The 18,774-nt window shown below is 38.4% G+C and overlaps 1 protein-coding gene across 1 annotated transcript in view; it reads right to left on the reverse strand.

Moving 5' to 3' along the window:
- Positions 1 to 5,412: 5,412 nt before the first annotated feature.
- The window catches only part of GMCL1 (germ cell-less 1, spermatogenesis associated), a 47,706-nt gene continuing 34,344 nt past the window's right edge, over positions 5,413 to 18,774 (reverse strand). Inside the window, exons 12-14 of the mRNA XM_043917547.1 lie at positions 15,408 to 15,553; positions 13,233 to 13,320; positions 5,413 to 6,745 (exon numbers count right to left, since the gene is read on the reverse strand). Coding sequence (XP_043773482.1) covers positions 6,617 to 6,745; positions 13,233 to 13,320; positions 15,408 to 15,553 — 363 coding nt within the window. The 3' untranslated portion in view covers positions 5,413 to 6,616. The remainder of the gene's footprint in view (positions 6,746 to 13,232; positions 13,321 to 15,407; positions 15,554 to 18,774) is intronic.

Genomic DNA, 18,774 nt, shown 5'->3' on the forward strand with positions numbered 1-18,774 from the left:
TCCAAACGACTCGCCAGGGTTCCGGCGAAGAGAGGCTGCCCCAACCTGATACCGCCTCATCCGAACCCAGAGGTTCCCTCGAGAACAGAGTTGTCATCTCTGCTCCTCCAACCCCTCTTTCCTGGTGGCTTCACTATCTTCTCCCCCGTCTTTCGAGGTGGGCATTAGAATGTGCTTTGTTGTTGTTTAGTCGCTAAGTCGTGTCCCACTCTTGCGACCTCATGGACTGTAGCCCTTCAGGTTCCTCTGTCCATGGAATTCTCCAGGCAAGAATACTGGAGTGGGTTGCCAGTTCCTCCTCCAGGATGAAATCCTGTCTGTTGCATTGGCAGACGGGTTCTTTACCACTGACCACCAGGAAAGCCTCTGCTCCCTGTTGTTATTCTAGAAATGTAAGGAAAAAGCCATATATAAACCACCCTAACACAGTTCTCACCCCCGCCCCGCCCCCATTGTTCTTTCCGACTATCTTGTCCATAGGCAAAAAATATTTCATATCAAACCGATCTAAACTTACCATATGCAAAGTTTTAAGTCCACACGGGGATGCAGTAGGGCGGGTCAGGAGGCAGAGGGAGCAAGGGGAAAAAAAGCATGGCTGAGAGCTTTTGTTGAGTTTTGTTGGAGGGAATAGCAGAGGCTGGGAAGCAGGCTAAGCAGGTTCTCTAAGACTGATCAGCGGGTCTTGAGATTTAAGGGCTGTCCAGAGCTGTTGGTACCTGGCCCTGGGATCTGTGGCAGAGGAATAATGCCTTGACTTGTGAGCTTGATAAAGGAGGTGATAGAGTAGGGTCTTCCCACTAGCTGGCTTACATACTAAAGTCAGACTCATAAGGGGACTCATTTGCTATCTCGCAGAATTAGCTAGTCCTGGGAAGGGCAGTCTTGGCAAGGCCCCAGATGTCAAAACACCAGAAAATGTAAGCAATTAAAAAGGCATGATTAATACAGTTATTCACAACAATATTTATTGCACACCTAGCACCAGAGAATTAAAAAAATTTTTTTTAACTTTAAAATTTTTTGGTTGCACTGAGTCTTTGTTGCTGTACATGGGCCTTCTCTAGTTGCAGCCAGCAGGAGCTACTCTCTAGTTGAAGTGCGCGGACTTCTCAGTGCTGTGGCTTCTCTTGTTGCAGAGCACAGGCTCTAGGCTTTCGGGCTTCAGTAGTTGCAGCAGGCAGGCTCAGTACTTGTGGCACACGGGCTTAGTTGTTACACAGCCTGTGGAATCTTCCTGGGTCAGGGATCAAACCCATGTCGCCTGCATTGGCAGGTTGATTACTATCCACTGTATCATCAGGGAAGTCCTGTACCAGAGGATTAATCAATGAAAAAAGCAAGTCTGTTCTTGAGTACTTGCAGTCCACTGAGGGATACAAACAAGTAAACAGTATCAAGATGCAGGAGAGGGGCAGAACAAGATACTAGGAGTTCACATGAAGTGGATACCTAACTCCTTTGAGGGGAAGGGTTCTCAAGGAATGTGTCCAGGAGGAAATAATGTCCAAATGAGACCTTAAGGATGAGTAGAAATTAGCCAGGTCAAATGGGGTGACTTTTGTGGTGGGGACAGGGAAAGATCGTCCAGGCAGAGGAGACTGCATGTGCCAGGGCAAGACGTAAGGGAGCAGATGGGCTAAAAGTAGAGACCTACGGAGCAAGGAGTGAACGTGTGAAGACCAGACTGGAAGCCTTGTAGGCTGTGGTCAAGTTACCCTGATGTAAAAGCAACAGAGAGCTGTTCGTTCAAGGGCTTTGAGGACTGGAGGGACTCACATTTGAGTTTATTCCGAGAACACGCTGGGTGACGTGGAGACTTGACTGGGAGGTGGGGGTGCAAAACACCTAAGGAGGAAGGTACAGTGGTCTAGGTTGGAAACTCCAGTGACCTACACTAGAGTGGTTATCAGTAGGTAAGGTAAAAGTGGCTGAATTTGAGAATTGGTAAAACTGGAAAAGCTTGATTCTTAGATGTCTGCATGAGAGTTCGAAGATTCAAGCATGACATCCATTCTGGCTTGTGAAACTGGGCAGATGGTAACATCATTTGCTAAGATAAGGCATATAAGTTTTGGGTGAAGGCTATGTATCTTGACCTAATTTGAGGAGCCATTCTGAACACCCAAAAGGAGATGCCAACTAGATGTGTATCTGGAGCTTGGAGGAGAGCTCTCGGCTGCAACCACACAGAAAAGGAATCATCAGAATACAGATGTTCATTTGAAGCCATGAGAGGGCATTAGGCCACTCAGGGAGGCTGAGAGAAAAGGGCCTAGAGACGGCTAGAGGAAGAACCCCAAAAGGAGACTAAGGGGTAGCCAGAGAAACAGAAGGAGTGTTATCAAGTAAGTTTTAAGAGAAGCCTGCTGTTTTAAGAACAAAGTGGTTAATTTAAATGTTAAAATGAAAAACAAAAAAAAAACCACCAAGCCTCACCCACATCTAACCTAAAAGATTTAGCAACAAAGTCTTTGTTCACTCAGTTTTATAGAGTTGTGAATGACTTTTACAGTGGAGAGAGAATTTGTATACCCCCTCTTTTTTTTTAGGTCTGTGTTGCTTTTGAGATATTAGTTCTTCCACCAGGGATTGAACCCAGGTTCACCATTGGACCACCAGGGTATTCCTTGCATAATCCTCTTGAGAAGTTTGGCTTATGCAGGGCAAAATATGGCGGGGCAAAATATGGGTGGAGGTAAATCCGGAGGTTTTGTGAAGATGGGAGAAACCTAAGCATGTTTAAAATATTAGTGTGAACAAGTCAGTTTAGAGAAATAAAGGGGGGGAAAAGTACAGAAGAGAAAGAGAAAACCAAAGGAGTAAAGTTTCCTCAGGGACAGCCCTGAGATTTACCTCAGGCAGAAAAGAAAGTGCCCCCTCTCCCCTGCCTGAAGATGTGGGACACAAACTGTGCTCTGCTAAGGCTTCCTTATTTACTAATCAAGTTGCCCTCTCTCAGAATATAGATTATCCGTCACTGTGTACTTTCAGCACTGTTATCTTGAAGAAAAATCCCGTTTTGAGGTTCCCTCATTCTAATGGTTCTTTTAATGACTTCAGTGGGGTAGGGTTGGAGTACTGTCAACTCTTGTGATCATACTTATAAGTTGCCTCCCTAACCAGACAGGGCAATTTTCAATAAAGGCAAATTTGTGTATGTTGCTGTTTAGTCACTAAGTTGTGTCTGACTCTTTTGTGACTCCATGGACTATATAGCCTGCCAAGCTCCTCTGTCCATGGAATTTCCCAGGCAAGAATACTGGAGCGGGTTGCCATTTCCTTCCCCAGGGGATCTTCCCAACCCAGGGATTGAACCTGCTTCTCCTGCACTAGCAGAGGGATTCTTTAACCACTGAGCCACCAGAGAAGCCAAAAAGTGTGTGTACTTTATATAAGAATCAACATTAAGCATCTGTGATTCCTACAAATGTACTATCTTGAGCCTTGGTTAAATTGTTTTACCTTTTCTAGTCCTATTTTATGTAAAATCACCAGCCTTTACAAAAGCATCCTACTTTTATCCTTACAGGGGGCTTCCCTGGTGGCTCAGACGGTAAAGCATCTGCCTGCAATGCAGGAGACACAGCTTCAATCCCTGGGTTGGGAAGATCCCCTGGGGAAGGAAATGGCTACTGACCCCAGTATTCTTGCCTGGAAAATTCCATGGATAGAGGACCCTGGTGGGCCACAGTCCATGGGGTCGCAAAGAGTTGCACATGACTGAGCAACTTCACTTTATCTTTACAAATGAATGCATACTGTTGAGTCAGTAATTTCACCACCAATTAGACGTAGTTTGACCACTAGTTAACAGTGATTGATGGTGTTTGAGGTTTTCTGTTTTTGTATCCTTTTATCATGGACTTTCAGAAGAATCGCAAACTCTGTGGCTGGGAGGAAACTACTGTGACTTTTTTTTTTTTAATGTAGTTAATGGATTTAGGTCCAAATTACTTGAAGTTATGATTCAACACATCATTCTAGGTGATTGATAAGTTATCTACCATTTGCACTCTATTATCCTTTTCTATTCTTTACATGGGTTCTTCTTTAAGGGAATATAACTCTTGACAGTTTCAATGTTAACAGTCCAATATTTTAGAGCACCTCTGTTCCATAGAACTTTTTGCAATGATGAACAGACTCTATATTTGCACTGTCCAATACAGTAGCCACTAGTTACTTGTGGTTAACTAAGCACTTGGAATGTGTCTAGTGTGACTGAGGAAGTAAATTTTAAATTCTATTTATTTTTAATTAGCTTAGATAGCCACAGTGACCCTATTTTTACATCTGATGTTGAAATTTACTTATTAATGATGGCAATCAATCCTCTTTAAAGACTTTGAAATGTGAGAAAATGTTGGCTACTAAATGCTTGGTAAAAAACCAATGACTACCACTAATCATTTAATTTTGCCTACCTTGCTAAGTTTCAAGCCAAATTGGTTTTTTGAAAAAGAAAGGTATACTTATATATCTCTAGTAATTTAGCATGGAACTCTAGAATATTTCCTCTTAAGGACCTCTTCTTTACTGATAGCCAAGTAAAAATAATTATTAGTTGGTTAAATCTTATTTTTTAGCCCTTGCAGCTTAAAAAAAGACTTGGCAAAGGTTATAAGGCAAAAGGTGACAAACAAAAAAATCTTCATATATATTAGTTCATATAAGACTTCAGCTGACACTTAATACTTTATTAAAAATATTCCAATTAAAAAGAATGAAAAGTATGCAAAGTATTTGGTAAGAAAACAAAAACAGATCTTACTATCAGTGTGAAGTACTAGCTGAAAATTACCGGTTTCTCCAGTGAGAATACAACTTACTTGTGACTGAAGAAATAATTATTTTGTTTGTAAGCAATTTGGCTAGGAAACAAACAAGGGGCAGGAACCATATATAATTCCAATTTGATTTAATTCATACAAGTGAAATGAAATAATTTTACTAATATACTCAAACTTTAATTATCTTTACTCCCAAGATTTGTAAAAATTCAGTTATTTAAATAATTTGACTTAAATTTATGTAAGGGTAAGGAATCTCTGATGTTACAATAAGACAGGAAAAAAACAAAAGCATCTCATGAAAGAGATATAGCCAAATACAAAAACAAGAAATGTAGTCTCTTGATACAGCCAAATTATTGTATTAAAACCATTCAAACTACAGTTCTAGGGGTAGAAATAGGGAAGGCATTTAAAAGCTTCCTTTAAATTCACCATGAGGATCAATTTTGAAAGAACAAAAGTGTTTTATGAATCTATGGACATATCACTAGGGAATAAAAACTAGCAATTAGTTCTAAAAGTTAAATCTAACTAGAAAAAAATCAAACTTGGAAAAAAAATTCTGGTTTCAACTGAGTTATTTTTTTGGTTCATTTTATATGTTATTTATTCTTTCTCCAAATGGGTATTTATTATTTGTACAGATACACAAAAGTAATTCCCATTTTTCTTAAAACATACTAAAAATATATATTAACCACAAAAAGTACTCACTTTGACTGGAAAGATGATTAGCATGGTTATTTTCAAAATAGCAGTAAATCCAAGAACCGAACATATATAAATCATGAAAAATGTACATCTCATTTTTGACAAAAATAAGTTCTATTTATACATTAATGCTTTATTATCAGCTTCTATATGATATCCTCCGACCTTATTTACATTTACTATGAGATTTCTAATATTATGTGTAACTCAAAGGCACTCAATTCGGAGATTATAAAGTCCTGAGCTTAAGTAGGAAATAGGATTCCCAACTGAAATTTGAAAATAAATAATTCAGATCACAGAATATGAAAATGTTTAAAGTATAATATTTGGTACATAAATAATCTGTGACCTAATGATAAAGTTGTACAGAAATCAAAGAAAAGACCATTAAAGGCAAAGGAATATCCTCAGAATCAAACTAATTTTCTTCCCCTATTCAAGATCATTTGAAAGTCTGAAGCTGATTTTTTTCTTGTTAAAATTCTAGGAAAGCAAAATAAAAAAGCATGAAAATGCTTAAGTTAAATAAAAATTCCTCAGCTTAGTCTTCAAAACCATGAAAAAAAATTTAATGATTAATAACATATAAAGATTGGAAGAATATCTGACTAGTAGGAGGAATCATAAAGAGCAGTTGAAAAAAAATTAAGGACAGCTTTAAATACACCAATTGAAAGAGCATTTATAATTGGCCAGGTTATTCCTTCAGCATTCTTTTAGTCAAATAAAAATGAAACTAACAGACGGATTATTGAGGTTCACTAACATTAAGTAGGATCAAAGTTCAAGCTGAAAACTGACTCTATGTATGGTTGCAGAGAAATGTGAAATTTACCTATAGCAATTTTCTACTGATGCTAAATTAAAAAGCATGAGTTGATATCTTTATTAGCAAATGGTTTGACAGATATTCTCTTGGCTTTAAAATGCTTTTCCATATATGCATAGAAATGTAATGAGGATAAGAGTAGTCTTCTGTATTATCTGTACAGTTCGTAAGGCCTTTGTCATTGTTAGTCACCTTAGATGTGAATATCTGCAGGGCCATTAAATTAAAGCTGGCCAAAAAGTTTTCAAAGTGCTACTGTTTCCAACTGGTGAGATCTTCAGTTTTCTGGATTTTCTGGATGATGACTATTTTCAGTTCTTTTTTCTGGCGATATATACAGGAAGTTACAGCAGATATATAAAGGGAAGATCAGAAGCCTGCTGTCCAAGTTCATCACTACTTGTTCCTATAAAACAAATTTGTTACTTTAATGATAATAATAGTATTATAAAAATAAAACAGAGAACCAAACTGTTGAATCGAGTGAACTAAAGGTTAGTATGGTGGTTAAAAGTTTGCATCTGGAATCTGACAGTCACTGTTCAAATCTCAAGACTTCCACCCACTAGCTTTGTGACCTCGGCCAAGTCACTGACTTTATCAACTGCAGCTTCCTCACTGTAAAGGGGGAGAATAACCACTCCATAGGATTATACTAGGATTAAATGAGACAGTGCACATAGAGGGCTCAGCAAAGCCAGCTATATATTAAGTAACCAGTAACGGTAGTTATTTTCATTACTGGAAAATTTCTATCAAGTACCTACATATTTTATGAACAGATACGGCCCAGAAATAGAGACTTCTCATTTGGCTTCTATGTCTGATGGTCTTTATGTACAGCAAATACTTGATATGAGTCATTAATAATGACTTGGGGAGTCATTATTGTCACCAATAAGCATGGCTCCTTCCCACTCTTGTCTGAGATATCCCACCATCTCTAATGCAAACAAGTTATTTGTCTCTTGGAACCTAAAATACATTACCATGTAAAATCAATTCCAAGTTCAGTTACATCAATACACATGAGAGCAACTTGAGATTCCAGAGCCAGGAGTTGATACTACACCTGAGAGCTACAAACGGAACCCTCACTCACTCATGCTACAGATCTCTGGAACCGTTCGTTTACCAGCAGGTTTTCGTGAAAAGAATAAATCCTTAGAGTATAAGCAGTGGCCCTGAAATGGGAACTCCTCTATTTTTTCAATAGTTGGATATATTCTCTGAACTAATATGCATTTGTTTCATCTTTATACATTCTGAAGAATATACTTTTTAAAGAAAGAATTAAAAAAATATTTGACTGTTCTGGGTCTTTGTTTCTGTGTGTGGACTTTCTCTAGTTGTGGTGAGTGGGGGCTACTCCTCATTGTAGTACACAGGCTCTAGGAGAGTGGTCTTTAGTACTTGCAGCGCACGGGCTCAGCAGTTGTGGCTCACACGCTCCAGAGTATGGGCTCAGTAGGTGTGGTGCACGGGCTTAATTATCTGTGGCACGTGGAAGCTTCCCGGACCAGGGATCAAACCCATGTCCCCTGCACTGGCCGGCAGATTCTTATCCACTGTACCACCAGGGAAGTCCCTGAAGAATATACTTTTAAAATACTGTTTAAAAATAAAATAAAATACTGTTTAAATCTAGAATTTTATATTATTTACTGAAGCATGTGTTCCTACAATGAAGAGGGACTAAAACTGGAACATTTGAGTGACAGACAAAGGCTCAACTAGATACAGCTTCTGTGTTGGAGCAGCAAGATAAATTTGGATAAAGAAGGTAGGGAACAGAAATGTTACACACACACACACACACTATAGTCTCCAAAATGGGCAAAATGATATTTTGTTGTTTAAGTGAACAAAATGGATATGACAAGTCAGATGAGGATTCACCTGGGCTGGCGGTGCAAACACAGTTGGCAGAGAGCAAGCATGTCAAAGCACAGTTGACCTTCAGATGCTTAAGTCACCCTGGACTAGTCAACATCTGTAGCAATAACCTGAGTCAAGGCAGATTTACCAAGTCTATTGAGGACAAAGGCTTTGATGATGTGTGTATCTGATGATAAAAGCCAAGATTCTCTACCCACAACTCTTAAGAAAATTAGCATTCTGGTATCTAAATATAGTTAAGGTTGGTGGGGGAAAGTAGGTCAAAGACCCAATTCTGGGGAAAGAGAGCCATGCAGTTACCACTTGGGAGCTGAATGGACATACCAACTTCTGACTATTACACTGTACTAATCCCCATTTCCCATCCATTAGACACCTAACTCTTGCTTTGTTAAAACCTTTAACGCTGCCCAATGGCTCAGTTTATACCCATATGTGCACCTTTATCTTTAGAAAAGCTCCATTTTCCTTCTTCCACTGTGGCATGGAAGCAGTGAAGTCCACACATCACAGCATCAGACATAGTGGTGGTATCTTCCTAGTTTTCATCTGTTTCCAGACTCTTTTTTTCTATCTTTTCTGCTTCTCTGAGGCTCATGTTACTTATTTCTACTATAGCTCTATTATTTCTAAGTTCCAGAATCCTTCAGTCCAACTCCTTACTAGAAATCTTCACTTAGACATAAAGCAACTCAAGTTTAAACCATCAGCTACTGAATACTACCTACTGTTTCCATTCTTTTTGGGCCATCAGTACTGTCATGCTTGCAACTGGTTTTGATTCCCGATCCTAGTTCTTAAATACCTCACACCAGGTTACTTTTTTTGCCCACACCTTAAATACCAATGTTCCTTAGGTTTCTATCCTGTCATATTGTCAACATAATTTCCTGTAGGTTGTCTGATCTAATCATTATTCCTAGCCCAGGCACTGCTGATAAACTCTAGACCCACTTATCCACCAGTGTACCAATTTTTACCTCAGTGCCCTCAAATCAAATATGCTTTAAATGGAATTCATCATCTCTTTACCCCCAAGTCATGTTCATTTTCCTTCCTATAATTCAAATATAAGGGAAAAAACTTGCCCAGGTCAGAAAGCCAGGTACTGACTGCTGTCTTCCTCACCCTCACACACACTTAAGCATCAAATTCTACCAAGTGCATGCCTTAATTTTAAGAACCCATCAACATCTCCTCACCCCATTACTATCCTCCTTAAGTTTAGGTTCTCGTTTCTGATCTGGGTTACAGCAAGAGCATCTTTTTTTTTTTTTTTTCGAAATTGGATATTGGTTTCTTTATTTTTTAAAAGGGTCTTTACTGAGGTATAAACATACAAGTTACATAAAATATACAGTAAGTTCTACTATATGTATATACACTTGAGAAACCAGCATACTCAAGATAATAGACATATCCATCACCCTCAAAGTGTCCTTAGGTTCCTGATGCTTCCTCCCCCCTCTGGAAACCAACTGCCTGCTTCTGTTCCATAGTCTGCCTTTTCTAGAGTTTTAAATAAAAAGAATCATATGGAATGTGCTCTTTTTTGTCTCACTTCTTGCATTTAGCCTATTATTTCATCCATGTTATTGTGTGTACCAATAATTCATGCCTTTTTTACTGCTGATAATTTGCATTATAGCAATAGTTTGTAACCTGTCTTCCTGCCATTATCATGCCTCTAAGCTCAAAATGGATTATAAAGACATAATATAAGATCAGAAACCATAAAACTTAGAGGAAAACACTGGCAGAACATTGTATAAAACATAAAATCACAGCAAAGTCCTCTATGACCCACTTCCCAGAGTAATGGAAATAAAAACAAGTGAGACCTAATTAAACTTAAAAGTTTTTGCATGGCAAAGGAAACTACATAAACAAACCGGGAAGACAATCTTCAGAATGGAAGAAAATAATAGCAAATGAAACAACTGACAAAGGATTAATTTCCAAAATATACAAGGAGCTCATAAAACTGAACACCAGAAAAACAACCCAATCAAAAAGTGGGCAAAAGACCTACTAAACAGACATTTCTCCAGAGAAGACATACAGATGGCTAATAAACACATGAAAAGATGCTCAACATCACTCATTGCTGCTGCTGCTGCTAAGTCACTTCAGTCATGTCCGACTCTGTGTGATCCCATAGATGGCAGCCCACCAGGCTGCCCCGTCCCTGGGATTCTCCAGGCAAAAACACTGGAGTTGGTTGCCATTTCCTTCTCCAATGTGCGAAAGTGAAAAGTGAAAGTGAAGTCGCTCAGTCATGTCCGACTCTTAGCGACCCCATGGACCGCAGCCTACCAGGCTTCTCCATCCATGGGATTTTCCAGGCAAGAGTACTGGAGTGGGGTGCCACTGCCTTCTCCGACATCACTCATTAGAGAAATGCAAATCAAAACTACAATTAGTTATCACCTCACACTGGTTAGAATGGCCAACATCAAACAATAAATACTACAGAGGGTGTGGAGAAAAGGGAACCCTTTCGCACTGTTGGTGGGAATGTAAACTGATACAGCCACAGTGGAAGACGGTATGGAGATTCCTCAAAAAACTAGGAGTAGAACTATCATATGAACCAGCAATCCCAGTACTTGGCATATATCCTGAGGAAATGAAAACTGAAAAACGCACATATACCTCAATGTTACTGAAGCACTATATATGATAGCTAGGACATGAAAGCAACCTAGATGTCCATCATCAGATGAATGGATAAAGAAACCGTGGTACATACATACAATGGAATATTACTCAGTCATAAAAGGAATGCATTTGAGTCAGTTCTAAAATGAGGTGGATGAACCTTGAGCCTATTATACAGAGTGGAGGAAGTCAGAAAGAGAAATATTATGTATTACCCCATATATATGGAGAAAGATGGTACTGAGGAACCTATTTACAGGGCAACAGTGGAGATGCAGACTTACGGACACGGGTAGCAGGGAGGGAAGGAGAGGGTGGGACAGATGGAGAGACTAACATGGAAGCATATCCACTACCATGTGTAAAACAGCCAGCCAATGGAAATTAGCTGTGTGACTCAGGGAACTCCAAGCAGGACTCTGTAAGAACCTAGAGGGATGGGAGGCGGGGGGAGGTCAGAGAGGGAGGAGACACACGCATACCTATGGCTGACTCATCCTGATGTATGGCAGAGGCCAACACAGTATTGTGAAGCAATTTTCCTTCAATTAAAAATAAGTTAAAAAAAAAAAACTATAGGACAAAAAAAAATGATGTTGCACATATACATTTATTGACAAGAAAAGCTACCTACAATAAAGTGGAAAAAAAGCAGGTTACAAAGTAGTTTAACTGTAAGATAAAATTCTGGAAAAAGAAAAAAAAATTCTGGAAAAAGAATATAGGAGATGAAAAAAGTGTCCTCTCTCAGCGAATCATGTATGATTTTTTTCCTGTTTATTTTTATTTTCTATAACAAACCTCCATAAGCTACATAAAATACATATATGCAACTCCCATAGCTCTCTACAGATCTCAGGAAAAAGTCCAAACTCAATCCATAGCCCATATGCCCTGCTCTACTCCTGATCTCATCCTCTTTCAAACCTCTCAGTGCCTTGAAGGACCCATATGCTCCCTGGGCTCCATCTGAGGACTGGTTCAGGTATCCATCCACTTTTCAACTTGCCCAGAAGAGGCTTTCCTGAGCTGTCCCTCACCACTCCCCAACACCAGAGTAAAGGTTAGAGATATCTCCCTCAATGTCACACTCTTTGAGCCCACCTCTCTTGTGCTACTCAGCTTTATAACACAAGCTTCTCTTAATTTCCTTCACTCCTAGCATAAAACCTAGCATGTAACAGGGACACAAATGTTTGTTGAATGAACAAATCAAGGAACACTAGGAATACAACTATCTTGGCCTAGTGATTTTTAATTAAGTCTCTGGCTGCTTTGGGCCATGACAGTGTTTTTTTACGGAAGTTCTAAGTTGAAGGTAAAGACAGACAATGTTCATGCAGCTCCAGAGGGTGAGAGAGAGACCAGTAGAGAAATTCAGTGGAGGCAGATTTGAACTTATTATGTATCTACCTTGTGATTTACTACCTCACATGACAGAATCAGTTTTTCATCCTTAAGAGTTCCAAAAGTGGTTGAAGACCCTCCATAAGAATGCTGTTAAAGAAGTTCTCATACAAGGCAGGGAGGTCAGAACTATCACTTCCAAGGCTGCTCCATGCAGTGCTAAATTCTGATATTCTATGATAGGCTCTTCAGTCTGATGAAAACTGCTAACTTCTTTGTATGTGTGTTTTGCTTTTTATTTTCTATTTTTTTCTTTCAAAACTGCTAACTTCTAGTAATTTATGTAAACTATAGGCTCCAAACCCTTTATAAACACAGTATATCCTTTGAAATGATGGTTAGCTTTACTAGAAACAAACTTCCTTGATTTTTAACAGCACTCATTTTATTTTTTGAAACTGGTTTACTTTTGCATCATGACGTTTTGAAACTTATACATGGATGTGATTGATGAAGAAACAAATGGTCTTAGAGATAATTTTAGGAACACTGTAAATGTCTGTCATTTTAGAAACCCACTGTGCTAGCAGATTAGGTTCTCTTACTATCCAGGATCTATGGAAACTTAGCAGATTGTTTTTAAGGTATCTGTTATTAATGTATAAATAAATGCAATAATGAACACAATGGAGGAAACAATTAAGAGTCATAACTTTTTGAAGATCATGTTCAAGATGAATAATTATTTCCGTACTGTCAACTTTTCCCTGCTCCTCAAATCAAATTGTTTCCTTTTTTGTCTTAGTTACACTTCTGCTAGAATGGAGTAAATCTGAATGAGTGAACATGGCACTTCCATCTTTACTTTCAAAAAACTCTCAAACCAATCTTTAAATCAAATATTAAAATCTTCTTAAGAATTTTCAAAAAGGAGTCAAAAGACAAATATTACAATAAAAAATTAACAGAAAAATAATCAGACATACCTGGTCCTTTTCAAGTGTAAGTATCTGATAGCCAGTTGTTCTACTGCATATTAGTTTTCCACTGCTATCAAAAGAGGCCAAACGTAATCTAGAATAAAAACACACGAACAAAAAAAAAAAAATGATTTTTTAAAGTGCAGATTAAATAAGCCCTACTTTACTTTAATTTCTACTTTTTTCTTCCATATTCTTTTACTTTATTTTTAAATTTTTATTTACTTACTCTCTAGAAGTCTTTTATTTGGTAATACTTTGCAAAGTCTTTTCAAACTATAAACTGATTCCGTTTATATTTTTAAGCTTGTGCTATTATATATATCTGGGATATAAATATAAATTTATGTTATGCCTTTTTGTGATAAAATATACATAAAACTTACCATTTTAACCAAGTTTAAGTGTATAGTTCTTAACACCGAACACATTTCACACTGTTCCGTTGTAGTCAATACCACCATCCATCCAGAACCTTTACTTCTTCCCCAAATGAAACTCTGTACACAGTTACATGAATTCCCCATTTCTACCTCAGCCCCTGACAATCACCATCCTATTTTCTGTCTCTATAAACTCGTCTACTCTATGTACCTCATGTAAGTGGAATCATACAGTGTATGAACTTTTGTAACTGGCTTATATCACTTAGCATAGTGTCTTCAAGGTTCATGTTACAGCACATGTCAAAATCTCCCTCCACTGTAAGGCTGAATAATATTCTGTTTTAGGTATATACTATGTTTTTATCTGTCCATCTGTTGACACTTGGGTTGCATCCACCTTTTGACTATCGTGAATAATGTTGCTATGTATACAAGTATGTTTGAGTCCTTGGTTTCAATTCTCTAGGGGTAAATAACCAGAAGAGAAATCGCTGGGTGATATGGTAATTCTATGTTTAATTTTTTGAGGAAATGCCGTACCATTTTCCACAGAGTTTGCACCATTTTAACATTCCTAAATTTCTCCACATCTTCACCAACACTTTTGTTTTTGATATTAGCCATCCTAACGGGTGTGAGGTGATGTCTCACTATGGTTTTGATCTGCATTTTCCTAATGATTAGTGATGCTGAGCATCTTTTCATGTGCTTATTGGTCATTTGTACATTTTCTTTGGAGAAGCATTTATTTAAGTTCTTTGCCCATTTTTGAATCAGTTTTTGTTGTTGTTGTGGAATTTAGATGTTCTCTATGTATTCTGGATATTAACTCATCAGATATATGGTTAGCAAATATTTTTTTCCTATTCCACGGGTTACCTTTTCACTTTGTTAAGTGTCCTTTGGCACATGATTTAATTTTGATAAGTTCAACATTTTTTTTTGGTTATTGTTGCCTGTGTTTTGGTATCATATTGAAGAAATCACTGTCAAATTTAGTATCAAAAAGCTTCCTTCCTGTTTTCTTCCAAGAGTTATTTTATTGTTTTGGCTTGTATGTTTAGGTCTTTGATTCATTTTGAGTTAATTTTTGTGTATGGTGTAACATAAATATGACTTCCCAGGTGGCACAGTGGTAAAGACTCTGCCTGCCAATGCAGGAGATAAGAGTTTGATCCTTGATACGGGAAGATCGCCTAGAGAAGAAAATGGCAACCCACTCCAGTATTCTTGCCTGGAAAATTCCACAGACAGAGGAGACTTGCCAGCTACAATCTGTGGGGCCACAAAGAGTCGGACATGTCTGAGCATACACACACACAAGGTAAATATGAATCCAGGACTTTTAAATAATCTATTCAATAAGCTATTTTCCAATTTGTCAGCATCCTCTCCAGAAAAATATTGCCAGCTCAACTATTAGGCAAAGTTGGACATCTGAAATCCTATAGAAAGTTAAGGATAATATGAGACATGTTTTCCTATAAAAGTACCTTGTTGTATTTCCAGTTTGGATCTTTTAGGATTAGCAGCAAGGAAATAACTTTAAGCCCAGTATCAAGCCTATACTATTTATATTTTAGCACATTCTTTCTTCCTGATATATTAGATCTAGGTTTTATACTTTAGATTATTAATATACTTTATAGGAATGGAGCTTTATCATTTCCTTCCCGTTTCATTGTATATTGTATCTTACCAAAGTTCTACCACTGTTGGTATAAATTATGGTTTTATTTCATTTTTATAGTTCTTCTGGAGTGAGGAAGAGTGGGGTGGGAAAACTTCATCCTACCTAAATGCTATGCTCCTTCGAGGCTGTAAACTGACAGATCCACTACATGGCTGATTCAGTGTATTGCGTTTGAAAATGATGTATCGATTGGTGTAAGTTACAAGCAGGTCAAAGCCGAAGTTAAAACCTGTCCACCGCCAGCAGTACTGAAATACAAGGAGAAAGATTAACTTCAGTTTATCATACTAGCAAGTCAGAAACTAAAAGATCAAAACGTCTTTTCTAAATTCATTTCAAATATTCCTCTATCATGGTTTCCTAATTTTGTCAGTGCTTAAGACTTACCACACAGAATATATCTGTGAGACATATGAAAGGTTTACTACACAGACATGGTATATATCAAAGCCAGCAAAAGCAGCCTTTATAATCATTATTCCTTAAGGTACTTTCTTACTATTGTCTCTTTATGATTTATTTCATCAATCCACACTGTAATTTTATCATAACTAATATGGCTTTTTACTACAATTCAAAGGAGGTATATAGTTTAGGAAACTAGGAGTCTAGATAAAGGTAGTAAGAATCCATTAAAATTTCTCCTGCTTTAAAAATACTCTGAAATACCTTAAGTGATACCTTGTGTGATCTCTCTTACATGTAAAATCTAAAAAAAAAAAAGTATTAAAAAACTCCTAAGCTCACAATTACAGAGAACAGCTTGGTAGTTGCCAGAGTTTAAGGGGTAGGGAGTAGGAGAAATGAATGAATACTGCTTTTTAAAAAAAAAAAAAAAAAGGTTTAAATTAAATTATAAAAATACTCTAAACTAACCAACAGAATCACCAACTGAGATATTTTAAATACCATCAGGAGGGACTTCCCTAGTGGCTCAGTGGTAAAGAATCTGCCTGCCAATGCAGGAGGCACAGGTTTAGATCCCTGACCCAGGAAGATCCCACGTGCTGTGGAGCAACTAAGCTAGTGCGCCACAACTATTAAGCCTGTGCTCTAGAACCCGGGAACTGTAACCACCCTGTCCACACGCCCTTAGAGCCTGTGCTCCGCAACAAGACAAGCCACCGCAATGAGAAGCCCATGCACCACAACTAGAGAAAAAGCCCACAGAGCAACCAAGATCCCAGTGTAGCCAAAAAATAAATAACTAAAACCATCATGAGGCTCACAAGTGTGTTTATTCTATTAACTAATAGTCAACAGACACTATTAAGTAAAGTGGCATGCTACAATGAAGCTGAAGTTAGGGCTTTGAGTGCTTGGTTGACACTATGAATTACAACATTAAATCAACAGTTCATTGATTATTTATTGAGCACATATTTTGTGCCAGGTACTGCTCTAGTCATTGAAGAAATGGCAGTAAATAAGTTTCAGCCCTAGTAAATGTATATTTTAATACATGTATGTTTCTGTGGAGGAGGACAGAATGTAATTCCAGGAGAGCGAGACAGGGCAGAGGATGGGGGCTGGCAGCTGGGGAGCCTACTGGTTCAGGCTGGTCAGGGGACGTCTAAGGAGAGCTACATGACCAGTGCCCTGAGTCAACTAACGAGCGGACCAGGTAGCTATCTGGGAAAAAGTGACTTAGACAAAGGGAACAATGAGTCCAAAGCTCTGGAGGTAAAAACAGCTTGGCATATCTGAAGAACAGCAAAAAGGGCCATGTGGCTAGGGTAATAACTGAGGGGGATAGAAGCTGGAGATGAGTTCAGAGAGCCAGTCAGGGGCCAGAGAATATAAGGCCTAGTGTCCACAGTAGAGAAGAGTTTGGATTTCTTCTAAATGTGATAAAAGTCTAATGGAAAATTTTAGAGAAGGAGGTAACATGGTCTAACTTGCATTTTAAAAAGATGATTTTGGCTGTTGTGTGGAAAACAGAATGTACCACAAGAGTAAAGAGAGGGAGAGCAGTTATGAAGCTACAATATAGTCCAGGCAAGGGGTACTGAAGACTTGGATTTGGGTCACAGTAGAAGAGAGGGCAAGTATATTTTGAAGCTATATATTTAAAGGAACTTCTTACAGACAACAGGTGTGGAATAAAAGAAAGAAGAACCCAAAATTTGGAGCTTATACAATGAATGAACAAAGGAGCTATTTATGGGTTGAAGAATACTTGGGAAGGAGGAGTCTGGCAATGAAAATCAGAGTTTAGCTGGGCCTATTCTATTTGAGATGCTATTAGGATTCTAAGAAAGATGTCACATGAGAAATTGGATACAGGGGTTAGAAACTGGTGTTAAGTCATAGAACTAGGGGAGATCACTTAGGAGCCAGCCAAAGAGCAAAGACAAGGAAGAAGTCCAAGTACTGATCCTCCAGTCATATCAACATTTGTTGAGAAAGAGAAGGATCTAGCAAAGACTTAGAGGAAGCATCCAATTAGGTAGAAAAAAAACCAGCACAGTGTGCTCTCCTGGAAGTCACAGAGAAAATCTCCAAGGAGTGAGTGAGCAGATGGGTCACGCTGCCAAAAACTTTCAGAAGACTAAAAACTACTTGATTTGGTAATGCAGGAATCAGTGGTGATAGTGGCATGGTAGTTTCACTTGAGTTTATTGGAGTAAATGAATTGGAATGAAGACAGGCAACTTTTTTCAATGAGTTTTGCTTAAAAATGGTGCAGGGAAATGGAGTGGGAGCTAGAGTGGAATGTGGGGCAGGGAATGGTTTAAGATGGGTGATGCTATAGCATGTTATATGCTAAATCAGAATGATGCAGAAGAGAAAAACTGACAACGCAGGAGAGGGAGGTGATGACTATATGAACAAACCTTCTGAATATGTGAGAAGGGATGGGGTCGTTACAGAAGGAGGGGATGGATTAGGACAGACACATACAGTTCATCCATTCTGATAAAAGTGCAACACATGGCTACAGATGCAGGTAGACTGGTAGTATTGTTGGTAGAAGATGCACAGATTCTCTTCCTATTGCCTTTATTTTCTGAGTAAAGAAGCAACGCCAATGGATAAGAATAAGGGTGGCAGCACTGCCCTTGAGAAGGTATGAGAGTTACTCCAAGTGTGGGAGGATAAGTTCACTAGGGAGATGCAAGGATCACACAGCATTAAAGACCTGCTTGAAGTTTACAGTTACAAACAAAACCTGCTGGGGTATATTTGGTGTTTTTCCTTAGTTGAATTCATTTGTATGGAAGCAGGCATGGAAAGCAGGGGTTTCCCTGGCAGCTCAGTGGGAAAGAATCCACCACTCCAATATTCTTGCCTGGGAAGTCCCATGGATAAAAGAACTTAGCAGGCTATAGTCCATGGGGTCTCAAATGACTCAGACATGACTTAGCGACCAAACAACAATAATTGGCATGAAGAGCATGGAAAGGGGGGATTTAACAAGAACTGAGGACTAGCCAGGTGAATTTGACAGAGTGAAAAAGGGAAAAGA

The sequence above is a fragment of the Cervus elaphus genome, chromosome 11, assembly GCF_910594005.1.
Source record: "Cervus elaphus chromosome 11, mCerEla1.1, whole genome shotgun sequence".
Classification (NCBI taxonomy): Eukaryota; Metazoa; Chordata; class Mammalia; order Artiodactyla; family Cervidae; genus Cervus; species Cervus elaphus.